The 16893-nt window shown below is 41.5% G+C and overlaps 1 protein-coding gene across 1 annotated transcript in view; it reads left to right on the forward strand.

The window, feature by feature from the left end:
- The first annotated feature begins 261 nt into the window (after positions 1-261).
- The window catches only part of SLC36A4 (solute carrier family 36 member 4), an 89343-nt gene continuing 72711 nt past the window's right edge, over positions 262-16893 (forward strand). The window contains 7 exon segments of the mRNA XM_030945207.1: positions 262-283; positions 286-369; positions 9095-9218; positions 9736-9826; positions 10842-10930; positions 12195-12290; positions 13501-13585. Of these exon segments, the coding sequence (XP_030801067.1) occupies positions 262-283; positions 286-369; positions 9095-9218; positions 9736-9826; positions 10842-10930; positions 12195-12290; positions 13501-13585 (591 nt within the window).

Raw genomic sequence — 16893 nt, forward strand, 5'->3', positions numbered from 1 at the left:
AACCCGAAGTGCATCCCTAAGGATGGCAATGATGTCACGGTTAGGGAGTGTCTGGACAGTGCTCCTAGTCACACGGCTTGGCTTTAGATGCTCCTACATGGAGCAGGGCGTTGAAGACCCTGATGGGTCCCTCCCAAGTTGAGATACTCCACGATTCTAGGGGCGGGTGCTGCCGCGGAGCAGCAGCCGGCGGACCGGCACCAGGAGCGGCACCGCCTCCCTCAGCCCGCGCAGGGCCCGCCTGCCCGCCCGCCGCCCTCGATGGGTCGCTCCCGCCGCGCGCATGCGCCGCGCCGGCCGGCTCCACATCGGCGGAAGGGCGAGCGGAGCCCGGTGGGGCGATGGCCGGCGCGGGCAGGGAGGAGCTGGGTGAGGCGACCCGAGCCGTGCTGCCCGGCGGCGGCGGGAGGGCGGCTGGCTGCGGGGCGGGGAGGAGGGGGCGTGAGCGCCGGGACCGGCCGGCCGGTCCCTACCCCCCTCCGCTTCGGGAGAGATGGTTCGGCCCACCGGGGATGCGCTGCGGCGCTCGGCGCACCGAGGCGGGCGGGATGAACCATCTCACCTGGAGTGGGGGTGGGCGCTGCGCTGCGGTGTCTCCGCCTCGCCGGGGCCGCGGAGGCGGCGGTGCGGGCTGAGTTGCCGGGGCCGGACCGGCGGGACCGGGACCAGGGCCGGGCGGGCTGAGGGCAGGGCAGCCCTCAGGGGCTCTGTGGGGCGGCGGGGGCCGCTCCCCGGGCGTCAGTCGCGCTTGACTGGTGCTCGGTTTCTTGGTGAAGTCACGGCCTCCGTAGAAGTTCATGGAAACACGTTCTCTTTGCATCGGTGATGCATTTATCTGCCCTGCAAGGCTGGGTTGGGGTTTCCCGGGGCATATGTGTGTTTATGTGTTAGCGGTATTGTACTTATTGTATTTACAGTATATTACTCTTACCACCTTTAAATCTAATTGATGGAGGACACCTAGATGTTAATCTCTCAGTTTTTTCTGCCCGTGGGTGGACAAGGTAGCTCGTAGTAGGTTTAGTTATAAAGTATAGCTGTGGCTAGGCTGGACACATGGAAGATCTCATCTCAGAGCTGTGTTTCCAGAATCACAGAATAGGTCAGGTTGGAAGGGACCATAGTGGGTTCATGTGATCTGACCTACCTGCTCAAGCAGGGCCATTCTACAGCTTATGGCACAGGATTGCATCCAAATGGTTTTTGAGTATTCCCAGAGAGGGACAATCCACAGCCTCTCTGGGTTACCTGTTCCAGTGCACGGTCACCCACGCTGTAAATAAGCTCTTCCTCGTGTTCAGGGGGATCTTCCTGTGCATCAGTTTCTGCCCATTGCCTCTGTCCTAGAGGTTGGCACCGCTGAGCAGAGCCTGGCTCCATCCTCCTGGCACCTTTCTTTAAATACTTTATATATATTGGTGAGGTCTCCTCTAAGCTGCTTCTTCTTGAGGCTGAACAAGCCCAGCTCCCTCAGCCTTTCTTCATAAGAGAGATGCTTCAGTCCCCCAGTCATCCTCGTTCCCCCTGCTGGGAATCTGAGGATTACAGTTCCACTGTAACCTGGAGATTTTGTCCTGTCCCGTGGCAATGATAGGACTTGGAAGACATGCTTCAAATTTTGTTGTCCCCAGGGCTGATCCGTCTTGCATTGAGAGATTGTCACTTTGGAGGAAAGGTGGCTGAAAGAAATTTTAGGGCTTTTTTCTTTTTTACCCCCAGAAGTTCACATATAGGACAGTTTTTCCTGTCAGAAGCACTAAAAACTGGATTTTCTATGTTATTAACTATTTTAAAATGCAGTTCCACACCTGATAAGAATTCCAAAATCTTTTGCATGGTTCAGTGCTATTGAATACTTAATAAAACTGAAGTCTTGCCAATGTGTTGTCACTTAAGAGCGTGTTAATTGTAGAAATGTGTGACTTGGTCTAGACAGGATAGTGGATTATTTAAGACTGGTGTCTGTCTGAATAAATGATCCATTGTGGGTTGGGGTAAAATTGCTCCTCGGTAAGTGTGCAATAGCTATGCTGACCTGTGTGCACTTTGGTTTAATAACTGCAAGTGTGCCCATTTTATGAGCCTTCTGGATCCAACAGTTATGATGCAAAAGCAAACACTTCCTCCTGCTTATTGTGAGGCGTTATTGACTTTCAGCATTTGCTTAGAAATAACCATTCTCAAGATTAATACAGTCTACCACAAAGCTGAATAAATCTACTTTATTAAGTTACAGTGTGTAATGGAGAGAAATAAATGATCCGAGATTTATTTTCCAAAGAGAAATAAAAGAGGTGCAAATAATTGCATGAGGCATAGCTTGGAGTTCTTGACAAACACAACAAAAGCTGATGCTCACTTTTACTATTTTGGAAAATGTAATTATTAGTATTTAATAGTAATTTTTAAACCAGATGAGATTTTCCTTTTCAGTTTTCAAACTGAATAATATATTTTATTTTGAGCATTTTGTTTGTTTGTTTTTATGTCTCTTATATACAGGAGTAGCTGTAGTGGAAAATAAAAAGGGAGCTGGCTTTTCTATGGTTTAATGGTGTTATCTGTTACTTCCCCCTCGAGCTAGGAAAATTTACAAAGGTTTATCCATGTGGGCCAGCATGCCTCTAGCAGTACCATTCATGTCACTTTGTCTTGCTCTGTAATTTCTTTGGAGGTGGTAGAGGCGTGTGACTTAGCTGATCATGTGTGCTTTGTGGACAAAGCTGTTACTGTGCAGTGAGATGTCTTCTGGAGAAGTGCTGGGAGGGTTATTTGTAGGCTAAAGTACCTAAATACCTAAACAGCTATTTCCTTCTGTGGTTGAGGGAGTAACTGAGCATTACTTTGAAAATAATTAGTCACAATGTTTTCTTTGTAATTAAATTTGTCTTGAGAGCCCTGGTTCTGAATGCTGAATTGAAAAGTCTCTCCGCAGGACAGAGGTAATACACGGATCAACTGGCAACTGAATGCACTTGCTGGGAACACTGAGCCTCTCCTGTTGTCACAGGTGTGGCTGCTGCCAGATATAAATGTTTATTCTCTGTTAACACTGCAGTGAAGACTCCTTGAATGTATCTGCTTGTTCATAATTCAGTCACTAACTTTGTCCCATAAGAGCAGCCAGCCCTGGTTGGTGACAGAAACTGGGTATGCCCCCAGGATCATGAATATGACTTTTCATAGCCTGTGGGAAAATATTAGCATAAACCTGCATTTTAGGCTAGTGTAAAGATGATGTGGTGCTGATTTTCTCTTTTATGGAGCATGCTGGCCCAGTCAAAATAGCTGCTTGCTAAATTGAATTTTATCTCAATTACAGAGACACTGGGTCACCCTCTATTTAATAAACACAGTTCACAGTTTGTGAATCTTGGGCAGTGTTTCTGGCCCTATGGGCATGTTCTTGTGTAGAAGCTGACTGAGCAGTGAAGTGTGTGCAGGACCTCCTTTGCCTACTGCTTTTTGCTGAGCACTTAATATACGTGTGAAGTGTTGCTCCAACAAGACCTGCATGTTTCCTCTCCCATAAATGAGTAAAACCAGCTGACACAAACAATGTTATGCTGCATCCTGTCCCCCAGATCTTTATATGCTTGTATGTCAAATCCAGTTCTGACACTGACTTCAAAAACCTGAAGGGACAAAAATCCCAAGCAAATGAAAACCAGACCATATTGCTAAATTGGATTTGGAAAAGGGGTTTTAGACATGAATTTGTCTGGGGCGTGACCTTCTCCAAAGGAACATTAGAGGATCAAACTTGGCTTTTATTTTTAATATCTCCTTTAGCTTGCTATGCCTGCCTGGCAAACCCCTTTATTCTTTTGTCACTGTTTCTTCCATAAAATGAAAATTATGGCGATGAGTTTCATCTCCTGTGGTGCTGAATGGTTCAGTTAAATTTGGAAGTGTTAATTGCTTGAGTAATATAGTAAAATTAACTAAAGTTCTTGGTGAAAATTAATTTCTTTGGTGAACTTTTGAACTAGAGGGTTTCTTCAGTGTGCTCGAAAATCTTGAGAATTAAGTAAATTTAGTGATAGTTCAAAGGTTTCTTTGGCAGTATGTCCATAAGTGTTGGCAAGATGCTGGCAAATTCTAGGGGATAGAAAAGTACGTATGAAGACACAAAATTGGGAGTAATAGTTATAACAGTTTTAACACTATGGATTTAATCTCTCTGTGTTACTGGGGGCTGATTAATGATTGAAATTTGGGTCTTTGAGGATACAGTGCTGACATTTATGCATGATTATAGTGTGATGTGCAGCTGTAATGAATCAGAGATTTATCTCTCCAGTGGCTTAAGGAATTAGTTTCAACATTGCTGAGTTGAACAGTGATAAGGCTGGCAGAAGATGAAATGCACTTTGTGTTGCCTTGGTTGATAGCAGTAGATGCAGAGCTTTTTGGCACCCTGCTTGCGTGGATGTTCACAGAAGAAAGCAGAAACATGTCAGTTTAATTAACTGTTAAAGACAATCAGAAGACAGCATTTGATCTGAAAAGATATTTGTGGTGGAACAAGGAGGAAAGAAATTCATATTGGGTGATGGAAGGACAGGGCTGAAAATTGTCTGGTTCTTCATCTAAGTGAAAACAAAAGGGTGTGCAGAAATGAATTTCCTTATTTTTAGTTGTGCTGAATGATGATAATGCAAAATTTTCAGTGGCTTCTGTGGCTGATCACTGGGTTGGATTATTCATAGTGTGTTTGGGTACGGCCAGGACAGTTTGGTGGAGCATGGATCTAATGTTGGCTGAGGTGTGCTCTGTACCATGTGCTCTGTGAGAACAGCAAGACAACTTCATCTCTGATTCAGGTATGACATGCATGTGCTGTTCTTGTGGTGCAGTTTGAGATTGTGTTTAAATTGCACATATTGGACCTTTGTAGGAAGGAATCAAAGTAAATGTGGGGGTATTCAGTGCCAGTTTTCTGGCAATGACTGTGGATGTTCCAGAATAATTCATTTCAGGCTAGGTCCAAGTATGGAAAGCTGAAGCTTTTTTGTCTCATGTGCTTTAGAGTACAAGTTTGGACCCATTCAGTGTGGATGTTACACAAACCTGGATGTCACTGTGGGTATGGACTGTGGGACACAACCACACTATTCCAACAGTAGAGATCTATTATCAAATGAAAACCCATGCTTAGAAAGTTGCATGATCCACACCTCCCATTTATGTCTCAGTACCATTATTGTTAACGAGTTTACATTTTTAGGCCAAAACCATAGAGCAGTCATGGGATGAAGGAGGAGTGCTGAGGAAAAGAAGCAACTCAAGAGCATTTTTATGGCTAGGATAGAGACCAGATAGCATTCTTGGAATGTTTTGTATAATGCAGTATTTCAGAGGAACCTGTACTAAGTCATAACCTGTATAGTTATGACAGTGTGAGTTGATGATGTTGCTGTAGCCTGTGTTTTAAAACTTCTAATGGAATATATTCTCAAATGCATTGTTACATTAGAATAGGAACAGCGAACTCCAAGCCTTAGTGTGCATATTGGAAATGGATATTCTCGGGTCTAATTTAAGCCATTTCTGAGAAGGTGGGTGAATGGGGTAGTGGGACAGTGATAACAATAACCCTGAGATGACTAGATGGCTTTAAGCATGGGAACATGACTTTTCAGAAGAAAAATAGCTTGTGTTAGGAAAAAATTAATTACTTGAAAGATGAGGGGAATGCTTGAATATATCTAAATCTATTCTTAAAGGACTACACAAAGGTGATCAGAAGATGGGTCAGGAAGTTGGGAGAAAGTAAAATGGGATGTCTAAATAAAGTTCAGAGTCTTCTATGTGTCATCTGGCTGCATGGTAAACAGTGTAGATGTATGTATATACCAAGCATTCCAGTCTCAGGTTGCAATGAAAGAAGAAAATTTTACTTTTCTCCCTTAACTGAGCAGTTGCTGGTACTCACTAAAGCTGTTGGTCCTGTGGGTCATGCTGGTCCTCTACTAGTGCTAAATAAGAGCCTTACTTGCTGTGTGTTGTCATTATTGTTAAGCATTATGAAGAGCATCCCACAAAATGTGATGAAGACAAAACTGGAAAATTAATTTAAGTATTATTTCTTTTTATATGTTGTCGAATTTCATGTGATCACAGACTTGCATGCTTGTAGTTTGGCTTGTTCCTTTAGATTGTTAGTTTAGAATCAATACTTTAAAGAATGAAAACAGCCTAATCAGTTGCTCACTGGGTGAAACTTCCTGCCCCTTCTGATCCCTGAGGAGGCAAACTTTTACTCCAGAACTAGAGTATGCAGGTCTTTGTGAGCGTCAAATGTGCCCAGCAGGGACTCAGAGCTGAGGGGGAAGGATGGTCATGGCATCCTCAAGAACTAGTCAGCACAATGCTGTGGGAGCAGAGGGAGGGAACTCTGGTGATCCTTCTTTTGATCCATTCATAGGCTATGTGCCATGTACAGAAATGTGGTGAACTCCACCCTGACTTGTATAATTGGAATATCTCTGAGTATAAATTTGCTTTACAGTGTATTTTCTTGTTGAGTCTCTGACCTCTGATTTTTGCTCTTGACTGGGCATCTTTGCTTCTGTCAAATGCTTTCATTACTGACTTTCAGCTTTTCAGACACGAAATTTTGACAACCCTTTGGTGTTTTCAGGAGAGTTTGAGCAATATGATTTAATGTTCATGACTTGGATAAGCTGCTTTCTGCTTTGTGGGGTTTTTACAGTTGTTCTACAGTTTTTCTTTAGAAGTTGTTAGCACTGGCTTCAGTGCTCTGCTAGTGGGTTAAATATCTCCAAGACTTCATATAAACCTTAATGATTTGTTTAATGGCTATGGTGGGTTGACCCTGGCTGGATTCTGGGTGTCCACGAAAGCTACTCTATCACTCCCCTCCTTAGCTGGAGAAAATACAGCAAAATGCTTGTGTGTGGGTTGAGAAAAGGACAGGGAGAGATCACTCGCCAATTACAGTCATGGGCAAAACAGACTCGACTTGGGTAAAATAGTTAAACTTCTTATCAGTCAAATCAGAGCAGGGTAATAATAAATAAGAATAAATCTTAAAAAACTTTCTACCCTGTTGCAGACATCTCTTTATGAAAAATCTTTTCTTTAGGATTTTTCCTTCTGAGAAGCTGTGGCCTCAGAAACAGAAGTAAACAATGGTTATCTGCTGCTGTGGAATGCAACAGGTCTGTCTGGATTGGGCCATCTTGGATATTTATAATTAATGGCCAATCCAGAACTGAGCTCGCTCGGACAGAATCCGAGAGAGCTGCCTTTGTTATCATTCTATTCTTGTCTATTCTTAGCTTAACCAGCTTCTGGAAACCTTCCTTTCTTTTTCCTTTTAGTATAGTTATAATGTAATATATATATATCATAAAATAATAAATCAAGCCTTCTGAACATGGAGTCAACATTCTCGTCTCTTCCCCAGTCCAAGAACCCTTGTGACCACTGTCACACTACCCATCTCTCCATTCTTCCCAGGTTCAACTTTGCTCAGAATTCCTCTACTTCCTCCCCTCCAGTGGTGCAGGGAGAGGGTGCATGGGGACTGTGGTCGGTTCACCACATTGTTTCTTCTGCTTCTTTCTCCTCAGTGGGAGGACTCCTCACACTTTTTCCATGTTCCAGTGTGGAACATGTTTCCATGTTCCTCTCCCATGGGAGAAAGTCTTCTGGAAAATGCTCCAGTGTGGGTCCCCATGGGGTCACAAACTGCCATGCCAGCAAACCCGCTCCAGACTTAAGACTCTTCTCTCCATGGAGCCACAGGTCCTCTGCCAGGAAGTCTGCTCCAGTGTGGGCTTCCCTTGAGGTCACAGCCTTCTTTGGACATCCACCTGCTCCACTGTGGGGTCCTCCAGGAGCTGCAGGTGGATCTCTTCTTCCCCATGGTCCTCCACGGGCTGCAGGGGCACAGCTGCCTCACCATGGGCTGCACCAGGGGCTGCAGGGGCATCTCAGCTCCGCTGCCTGAAGCACCTCCTGCCCCTCCTTCTGTGCTGACCTTGGTGTTTGCAGGACTGTTCCTCTCACATATCCTCAGTCCGCTCTCCAGCTGTAGCTACTTGGCAGTTTTTTTTTTCCTTTCTTAACTCTGTTATTGCAGAGGTGCTGCCACCATCACTGATGGGCTTGGACACGTCCCACAGCAGATCTGTCCTGGAAGCAGCTGGCATTGCCTCTGTTAACATGGGAGATGCTTCCTACAGCTTCTCACAGAAGCCACTCCTGTAGCCCCATTACCACCAAAACCCTGACACACAATGCCTGCTTTGTAACGTAAATGTAGTGTGGTTTGTTTGATTGGGTTTTTTTTTAATACAAAATGTCAACATTACAGGGAACTTGAGACTTAGTCAACATATTTTATGAACGGATACTGTGGTAGGCAAGTGTAGGGTAAATAATCTTTTTGCTCTTGGCAGGATTTGCTTTGCTTAACTATAGTAATTTAAAATGGTTATAATTTCCTCAACATTAAACTGGCATAAGATGTTAGTGCTGCCTGAAAGGCAATTTTGCTCACTACTGACTGCTTGCTATTACTTGGTGCTGTTACTTAGCTGGAATTTTATGCCACTTTAAAAGGTTCAGGAAACTGCAACTTTCAAAGCATGCAACCTGATTCCTATATTTTGGTTCTTTCTTCAGTGAATGGAGATACTTTCTGTGGTATCTGTCTTGCCTCTCTGAGTGCAAACTTAGTGTTTAATTCGGAAGTAGCTACCAGTGTTTAAGACAAATCTCACCCTTTTGTAATGATGGATGACTTTTCTGTTATGCTTTATGTTGCATTAGCTTGCAAAGTGATTTAAACCAGTGACATTTTCATGATAGAAATTTGCTTTTCTTAATGAAAAACTGTAGTCTTTGGCCATAATAGTAATAATAATAATAATAATGAGATGGTGTGCCACTTAAAGGGAGAGACTATCCTGTGCAAACTTGTGCTCTATATATCTGCTTAAATCTTCTTTGTATTTAGGCACATGTTAAAACCTCATTGTATGGGAAGTTTGAATCAGGTCTTACTTCTGAACTGTAAACTTGTTTCTAATGCTAATGTAGTGTTACCTCTGTTGTACAGGCATGGAAGTAATGAAGCCTTTAATTGATGAAGAAGACTCAGATGGTATCTCAGATGAAGAGCATGAAAATGCTTTCCTGCCAGTTAAGACGCACTACCAGGTTGATAATGAAGACGGCATTACGTATGTGTTAGTCTTAAGCTTGTTCAGATTTCTTGCCTCTGTCTTGTTTCTTATGAGCAGTTTTCTGAACTCTGAAAGGGTCTTCTTGGACCTGCAGAACAGTTTTGTGGTATGCTTAAGGACTTTGCATAATTCTCCCAAAAAACAGCCCATTTTGAGTAGGTTCTCACTTCTTTTGAAGCTAACAATGTACTGACTGTAAAATATTTCAAGGTTCCTAGTTGTAAAGTGATTAGAACTATGAAAAGAACTATGAAATGGCTGAGAAATTAACATCTCACAAGCTGGAGTAAAGAACTGAAGATCAGACTTGTGTGTTCTGTTTGAGGGTGCTCACATGTAAGGATGAATAACAACATTATTTGAATGTGTTGCACTTCCTTTTAAATTAGCTGGACCACTGTAAATTTTAAGTTGAAACTAGAAATTTATCACTTTATTATAGAGAAAGGGTGAGGTTTTGTTTTTGCCCTCTACCCCATCCATGTGTACCTCTAATGTGACATTTTATCCTCAGGTTTATACAAACACTGACTCACCTCCTCAAGGGAAACATTGGAACTGGACTTCTTGGTCTTCCGCTTGCAATAAAAAATGCTGGCATTGTGGTAAGAATTCTTTTTTCATAGACTAGAAAAATCATCTAGAAAGATTTTCAGATATATGTCCTGAAAAACTAAAATCTCAATGCTGCTTATTTGTCACTGCCATATTGATAGAGTTGTGTCATTTCTTCTCTATAATTTGGAGAAATCAATACTGAAGATTTAAGATTTTTTTGTTTTCTAGGAAGTTACTGCTTCACCCTGAAGACTTTGTTACATGAGTTGCATTTTTGCTTAGCCAAAGTATTTTTCTGGTCCAAACAAAAAGTTTGTCAGAAAAAAGAAGTATTTTGATTCACTCAAACTCCTGTGATGTCTCATGGGAATTGTTTCTATGGGGTTGTCTTATCTTTGTACAGACTTCTCTAGAGACGGATTGTATGTCTTAGGATGAAGTGTCAGTTTGTTAAATCAATCTAGTGTTTCTGCAAAAATGGGGTATAGCCAAGCTTCTTTATACCTGGTACCAAACAATGCATTTCCTAGGTCAGGGTAAATTTAATCAAATGAAATTTTCACTTTATGACTAAATAATCCTGTAATTCCATAGTACAGGTTGTTCAGTTTGAGAGTGAAAATTACATGGGTGTAAGGCAAGTTCCTTCTGTGAAAACTTATGGTCAAGCTTCTATTCTGAAGCAATTATTTAATTTCATAGTTGTCTGGAGCTTGTAACTTTTGCTGTCATTGCCATTCAAGTGGTTCAAACTACTGAATTGTGCAGTCTGTGCAGTCTTCTTTCTTGAAAAACTTTTTTGGCAAGTGAAACAGAGGAGTGAAGTACTCATTTGGTACTTATGGCTTGATGACCCCTGACTAACCTTCTCTTAAGTAGTGAACTGAAAATAAGGGATGACATGAAACATCAGCAGCAGCACCCTGCTGAGGGTGAAAAATTTTTAATTATTACTTTGTTTGCTACAATGTGAAATTTTTTCATGTAAAGATTTTTCCCCAGCATACTTCCATGAAAGTGTCTGTATTTCCTGTGTCATCCCTTTTTTTTTCCCCATACCAGGTTGGACCAATCAGCCTTGTGTTCATAGGAGTTATATCTGTTCACTGTATGCGCATCTTGGTACGTTGCAGCCACTCTCTATGTCAGAGGTAAATGTGGAGCTATTCATTCAGTTGCTGAGTTTGAAGTAATTTTTTTAATTCCTCTTTTCTTTTTGTGATTTTTGGTCTACAAAATACTCTGGTACTGTAGCAGTTTCTGCTGTCAGTTTAGAATCTTCTCAAATTCTTAGTGTGCACCTAGTAATGATAGCTATGCTTTGTGCAACACATTAAAAAAAACATATTTGTTTTCTGTTCAAACACAAAATGAGGTTGGTTTAACTTGTTTTTCCCAGTACCTTCTTCCCTGCTGGCAAATAATCAAGTTTTTCTCTTGACAGTTTTAATTGCTTATTTTAAGTCCTTCTTTATATTCATAGAGCTTCTGAGTCTTCATAGCTTTGAAAAATGTAAATAATCTATGAATACCCAGTTTATAAGTATTTTATAGGAGTAAAAGATAAAGTAAGAAATACTGGTAATGTCTTTCAAGATTATATGTGAGCTCTGTCTCTGAATTGTGGCAACTTGATTCTTTGAATATGTAGTGCTGAAGGAAAGTGTTAAAATGATACTATTGAGCAGATAAGTATTAAATATTCCTCCAAGTGACATGTGCAGTACTGTGGGCAAGCAGTTACTCAGGTTTGACTGACAGAGAATTTTGATTAATAGTGACTTTCATTAAATATTTTTATTGTACTGTCAAGTGTTAAAGAGAAGCAGTGGGAGGGTCTCATGTTTCAGAGTGCAGTGAACTTCTGAACTGAGTAGAATCACAAAACTATTAATGTCCCTGTAGCTGGAAAATCTATTTTACCAGATTTATATGATATTGTACTGTGAACAGACCCTGTCATTCCTGATTTTTTCCTGTGTAGTTTTGAATGGTCTTTAAAGTTGATGACTGAAATAAGATCATTGAATCAATTGTGATTAACTGCTTGTGCATCAAGAGTTGAATTCTGTTTAAGTTCTTTGTAGCTTTTAGATTTCAGATTAATTTCTTAAGGTCATATGACAAGAACATGATTTTGGAGTAGTTTATCAAAAAAAACCCTTGTTTTGTAAGAAACTCATTTAGTACTGTTGAACTGGGGGGAAGCAGCTCTGTGTTTCATATGCTTGCAGAGAGCTAAATAGCCCTTGCTGGGGTAAAGAAGCCCAAACCATACCTCTGAAATTCAGCAGCAGAGTGTTGTCACAGGTAACAACCTGGTATAGTCGTGGAAGACAACAGCATTTTCAAAGTAGGATTCTGGGTCGCCATAGTTTCTGGTAACTCTGTTTTTTCTACACTTTTTGATATCAGGATGAAGAAGTCCTCCCTGGGATATAGTGATACAGTCAGCTGTGCCATGGAAGTGGGGCCCCTGACTGCTCTTCAGAAACGAGCTTCTTGGGGCCGGTAAGCTCGAACTAGAATTTAATTGAGTAAATTTCATTTTTAAAAGTTAATGGCTACACTTGGAATGATTAGGAGATTTCTATTTTACTAAGATTTTACCTTCCTTAAAAATGCTCTTATACAGTGTTATTTCTTCCTGCCAGCTGGTAGTGGTGAAATGGGAAGATATCTGACTTTATTAGCTATATCAATTTTCAGTTCTACAAGAGCTCTGAAGAAAATGAATTCTGTTTAGTAATATAGGAAGAGATGTGTTGTAACCAGAAATGCATTCTGTGTTGTCTAATGCAATGAAGTAGTTTAAGTTTTCATTCTCTTTTCCCAACATTTCTCTGCATTGCAGGTTTACCCTGCAAATGTTAATTACTTTGATGTATGTATTCTGAGACAAAGCAAAACAATTCTTTGGTTCCTGTTTAAATACAACATACAAATAATGGAGAAATATTTACTGTTTTTGCAATAATGACACGAAGATATAAATGGCTTGTTGTGTCTGTTAAATATTGTATCTCTCTTTTACCAAAAAACCACATTATTTTTTCTTTGCCATCTGTTGCTGTTTGTAGAGTTTATGGTATGACTGCACAGTAGTGAAATTGAGAATCTGAAACAGACACATTGCTCAGTGTTAATTTAAAATGGTTTTTACCTCACTTGGGGAAGAATTTTTAAAATTCCTGTTACTTTCAAGGATGCAGCATCTTGCTAGTGAGCTAGTGTTTTAAGGTATGTTGTGATGACTTCATAGGGATGAAGTAGAACTCAATTAGAAGGAAAATTGGTTTGTTCTGATACATAATTCTGATGGATTTTTTAATATTCTGATACATAATTTTCTATTGCACCAAAGAGGTACAAGCCTCAAATGGGCACTGGGGTCTCCAGAGACCTGTGCTGCAGCAAATCCATTCTCTGGGACAGATCTCTGCTCTGTGCTTGACTCTAGCAGAGTTTCACTGCAGTCTGTCTTCAGGCCACCATTGTGCATCACTTTTTTCTAAAGCGGTCTGAGCCACAGTGTTCTTGCAATGATCACCACCCTGTTTTGACAGGGGAGGAACCTGCACTGCACTGCTTATGAGATTAATGTGGCATTTGAGTCTAGCATTTTGACTACTCTAAAAAGGAGCAGTAATTGCATATTAGGTAGCAATGGGATAATTGTTTGGATCTTAAGTATAATGTATGTTTGTTTTTTCTTCCTCAGGTATATTGTGGACTTTTTCCTAGTGATAACACAGCTGGGATTTTGTGGTGTTTATGTTGTGTTCTTGGCAGAAAATGTGAAACAAGTGAGTAATGCTGCCATATGAAAGCAGTTATGGGTTTAGATTCATTTTCCCTCACTTTTATTTGCTATAAAGCTTTTGGTTAAAAGGGGCGCAGTGGGCAAGGTGAACTAAATTCAGCTCTTGTGAAGGTGTATGTTTCCTTGTAACTTGTTTGTTGAGTTTAAAAATTAATTGTGGAAATGATGGAAGATAAGGCATAAAATGGTGTAGGAGCCAGTTGTCCCAGAAATATTTTTTTTGCTAGACTTTCTGCTGACTTCCTTTTTTCTCGCCAAACTCCTGGGCATATTTTATCCTTTTCACATAACTGGAATTTTTTTTAGGTTCTTGTTTAGTCCCTTCTATTCACAGAATCCACTGTATCTAAATGAATCCTGATTTTTGTTCCAAAAAATGCCTGACATTGACATTTCTACAGCTTCCTCAGTAGTCAGTTCCAATGCTTTCTTTATCTGTTAGACAGCTGCTTCTTTATAGAAGCCTCAGATTTCTTACTGATATTGTAAGTTCTTTTTTTTCATGTTCTAGCTATAAGTAATTTATTCTTTTCTATTTGTGGACATCTTTTATATTTTTGAATATTTTTGTGCTGTCTCCCCTCTATCTAATAGAGGGGAGACATGATATAATCTTAAAATTGTTCTTGCTCTTCTGTGAATACTTTGCATTTGGTCACATCTCTTTCTTTCAAGTTTTATGCCTGAAGTTGCTGAAGTTGACTAAACATTGCAAATGGATCCCCACAACCACAAACCCCTTTACACATTGCAAACAACCCCAAACCTTTCAATAAAACCCAGCTGCCCCTTTTCTTCCCTGCTGCCATCCATCACTGACAAAAGCAAACAAAACCATGCCTGGCACTTTTGTGACGCTGCTTCTGCTTTCATGTGCCTGCTTTGTCTCTTGCTCTCCAGTCCTTCCAAGCTCTTTCTCACAGTGGGATTCTGTTGATGGGATCCTGGTGGGTGTTAGTCCTTCCTCAGGGCACAGTTGGCAGTTGCAGTCAGCAGTTTGTGTGTCTGAGCACGTGGTCCATGGAGGGTCAGCCCGCACAGGATGGATGCTCAAACAGGCACGTTGAGCTTGTGGTGCCCTATCTTCTTTTCACAATTCCAGGACACTACCAATGTGCTCTGCTGTGTTTTCTGCTCAGGGGGCAGTGGTTAGTCAGTTGTCAGAAAGCTTGATGAGTCTGAATCTCATTGGGCCTGTATCCACACAAGCGCTGGTGAGGCAGCACCTCGAGTTCTGCGTCCAGGTCTGGGCCCCTCACTTCAAGAAAGACACTGAGATGCTGGAGTGAGTCCTGGCAAGGGCAGTGAAGCTGGGGAAGAGACTAGAGAGGAAGTGATATGAGGAGTGACTGAGGGAGCTGGGAGTGTTAAACATGGAGAAAAGGAGGCTCATGAATGACCTCATCACTCACTGCAACTGCCTGACAGGAGGCTGTAGCCAGGTGGGGGTTGTTGTTTTCTCTCAGTCAGCCAGTGACAGGATGAAAGGACATAGTCTGAACTTGTGCCAGGGAAGGTCCAGGTTGGACATCAGGAAGAATTTCTTCATGGGAAGGTTTGTTAAGCACTGGAACAGACTGTGTGGGGAGGTGGTGAAGTCCTGGAGGTGTTCAAGAAACAACTGGATGAGGCACACAGTGCAATGGTGTAGTTGACAAGGTGGTGATTGATCAAAGGTTGGACTTGGTGATCCTGAGGATCTTTTCCAACCCAAACATTTCTGTGACTCTTTGATTCTGTGTATGCTCCTGTGAGTAGTGAAGTGAGGAATAAGGTGTGGTACGTTGCTGAGCATTAATTATCCATATGGATTCTTACTCTCTCCATAAGGTGGGCAACAGGTGTCTTGGCATAGCTTACCTTAATTTAATTGGGAAGAAGAGTTCCCCCTTGGGCAGTTAGCACATAGAAGATACTTTGGGTTTTTCATCCCCTTGTGGATGAGTATTTATATAGTGTTTAAGAAGTGTTCCAATTTATGTGGATGAAGATCTGTCAGAATTAGGCAAATCTGTGTATTTGGAAGCTGGGTACTCTGTAATTTGTATGTTGTGAGGGGAAGAAAAAAAGCCTTTAAAACTGCACTCCTACCTTCAGAATCTGTCTCTGAAGCTAAAAATACCATCTGATGTCATTTTGCTGGCCTTCTGAAATGAGATCTTTAATGCATGCCTTGTAATGCAAGTTTAAATTAAAGCCTTTCTTATCAAGTGCTTATCTGATCAGCTGGTTATGTATATGCGGTGGCCTTAGGCAAAAGATGAGACTGAACATTTACTGACCTTGGCTTTTGTAGATTGGGGGGAAAAAAAACCCTAAAATGTTTTTCAGGAAACTTTTTGCTTTCTTGAGGAAACATTGAAAGCTCTTACAGGAAGGCAACTGCTGCAAAAGCAGTAGCTGCAGAGACCTACAACATAGACCCAGTGGATGGGTGGATTAAAGTCATTGACAATTCAGAAGTTCCACTTCCAAATGTACTTGATTTGGACTGCCCTGTGCTTGCTCTTCTCTGAGGGAGAACTCTGGTTTGTTTCATCCTGGCAACTTTTATTTGCAGAAATCAGTCCCGTAGAGGGCACCAAAGAACAAAAATTGGTACAGCCTAAATCTCTAATGAATTGGGGTAGTGAAAGGATGGGGAAGGTGGACAGAGGGAGTGGGGGGGCAGGAAGGGGAGAACTGAAATAAAGGAAAAGCACAGTAAAACTATTACTGATAGCACACCTTGAGTGATACATCTGCATTATAATCTGTACTTTGCTGATCATATTTGCGTGTTGGTGTGTGCAAATTAAACCTATTGAAACTGGTGGAAACTTATACTGAGATTTTTCTGCATTACATTACGGCTTCCCAGACACTGTGATGCAAGATCCCATCTTCAGTTATGTTGAATAGCAAGTCAAGCTTTTCCTAAGGAAAAATATTTTCCAGGAGCACCAAAGAAACTTAGACTGGTGACAAAAGTTCTGGTTAACTCTGTCAGGATGTAATACGAGACTTATGGGTGAAAGTCTTTCAGACTGGAGAAGACCAGTAAAGCTGGAACAAAAATCTTGAGGGGCGACTGCAGCAAGGCTAGGGAAGGAACGCACCGGGTTAGAAAAAAGAACCCTGTGCTCAAAAAAACATGGTTCCCTTTCATGCCATAGTTGCTTTGCATTCCCTGCTTGGACAGCAGAGGACCTGTCAAGAGTCCTGGCATTTCATAGAATCATGAAATTGTGAAGGTTGGTTTTGCAAAGATTTTTATCAAGATCAACCAATACTGCCATGTTCATCAATAAA

The sequence above is a fragment of the Camarhynchus parvulus genome, chromosome 1 (genome assembly GCF_901933205.1).
Source record: "Camarhynchus parvulus chromosome 1, STF_HiC, whole genome shotgun sequence".
NCBI classification, from domain to species: Eukaryota; Metazoa; Chordata; class Aves; order Passeriformes; family Thraupidae; genus Camarhynchus; species Camarhynchus parvulus.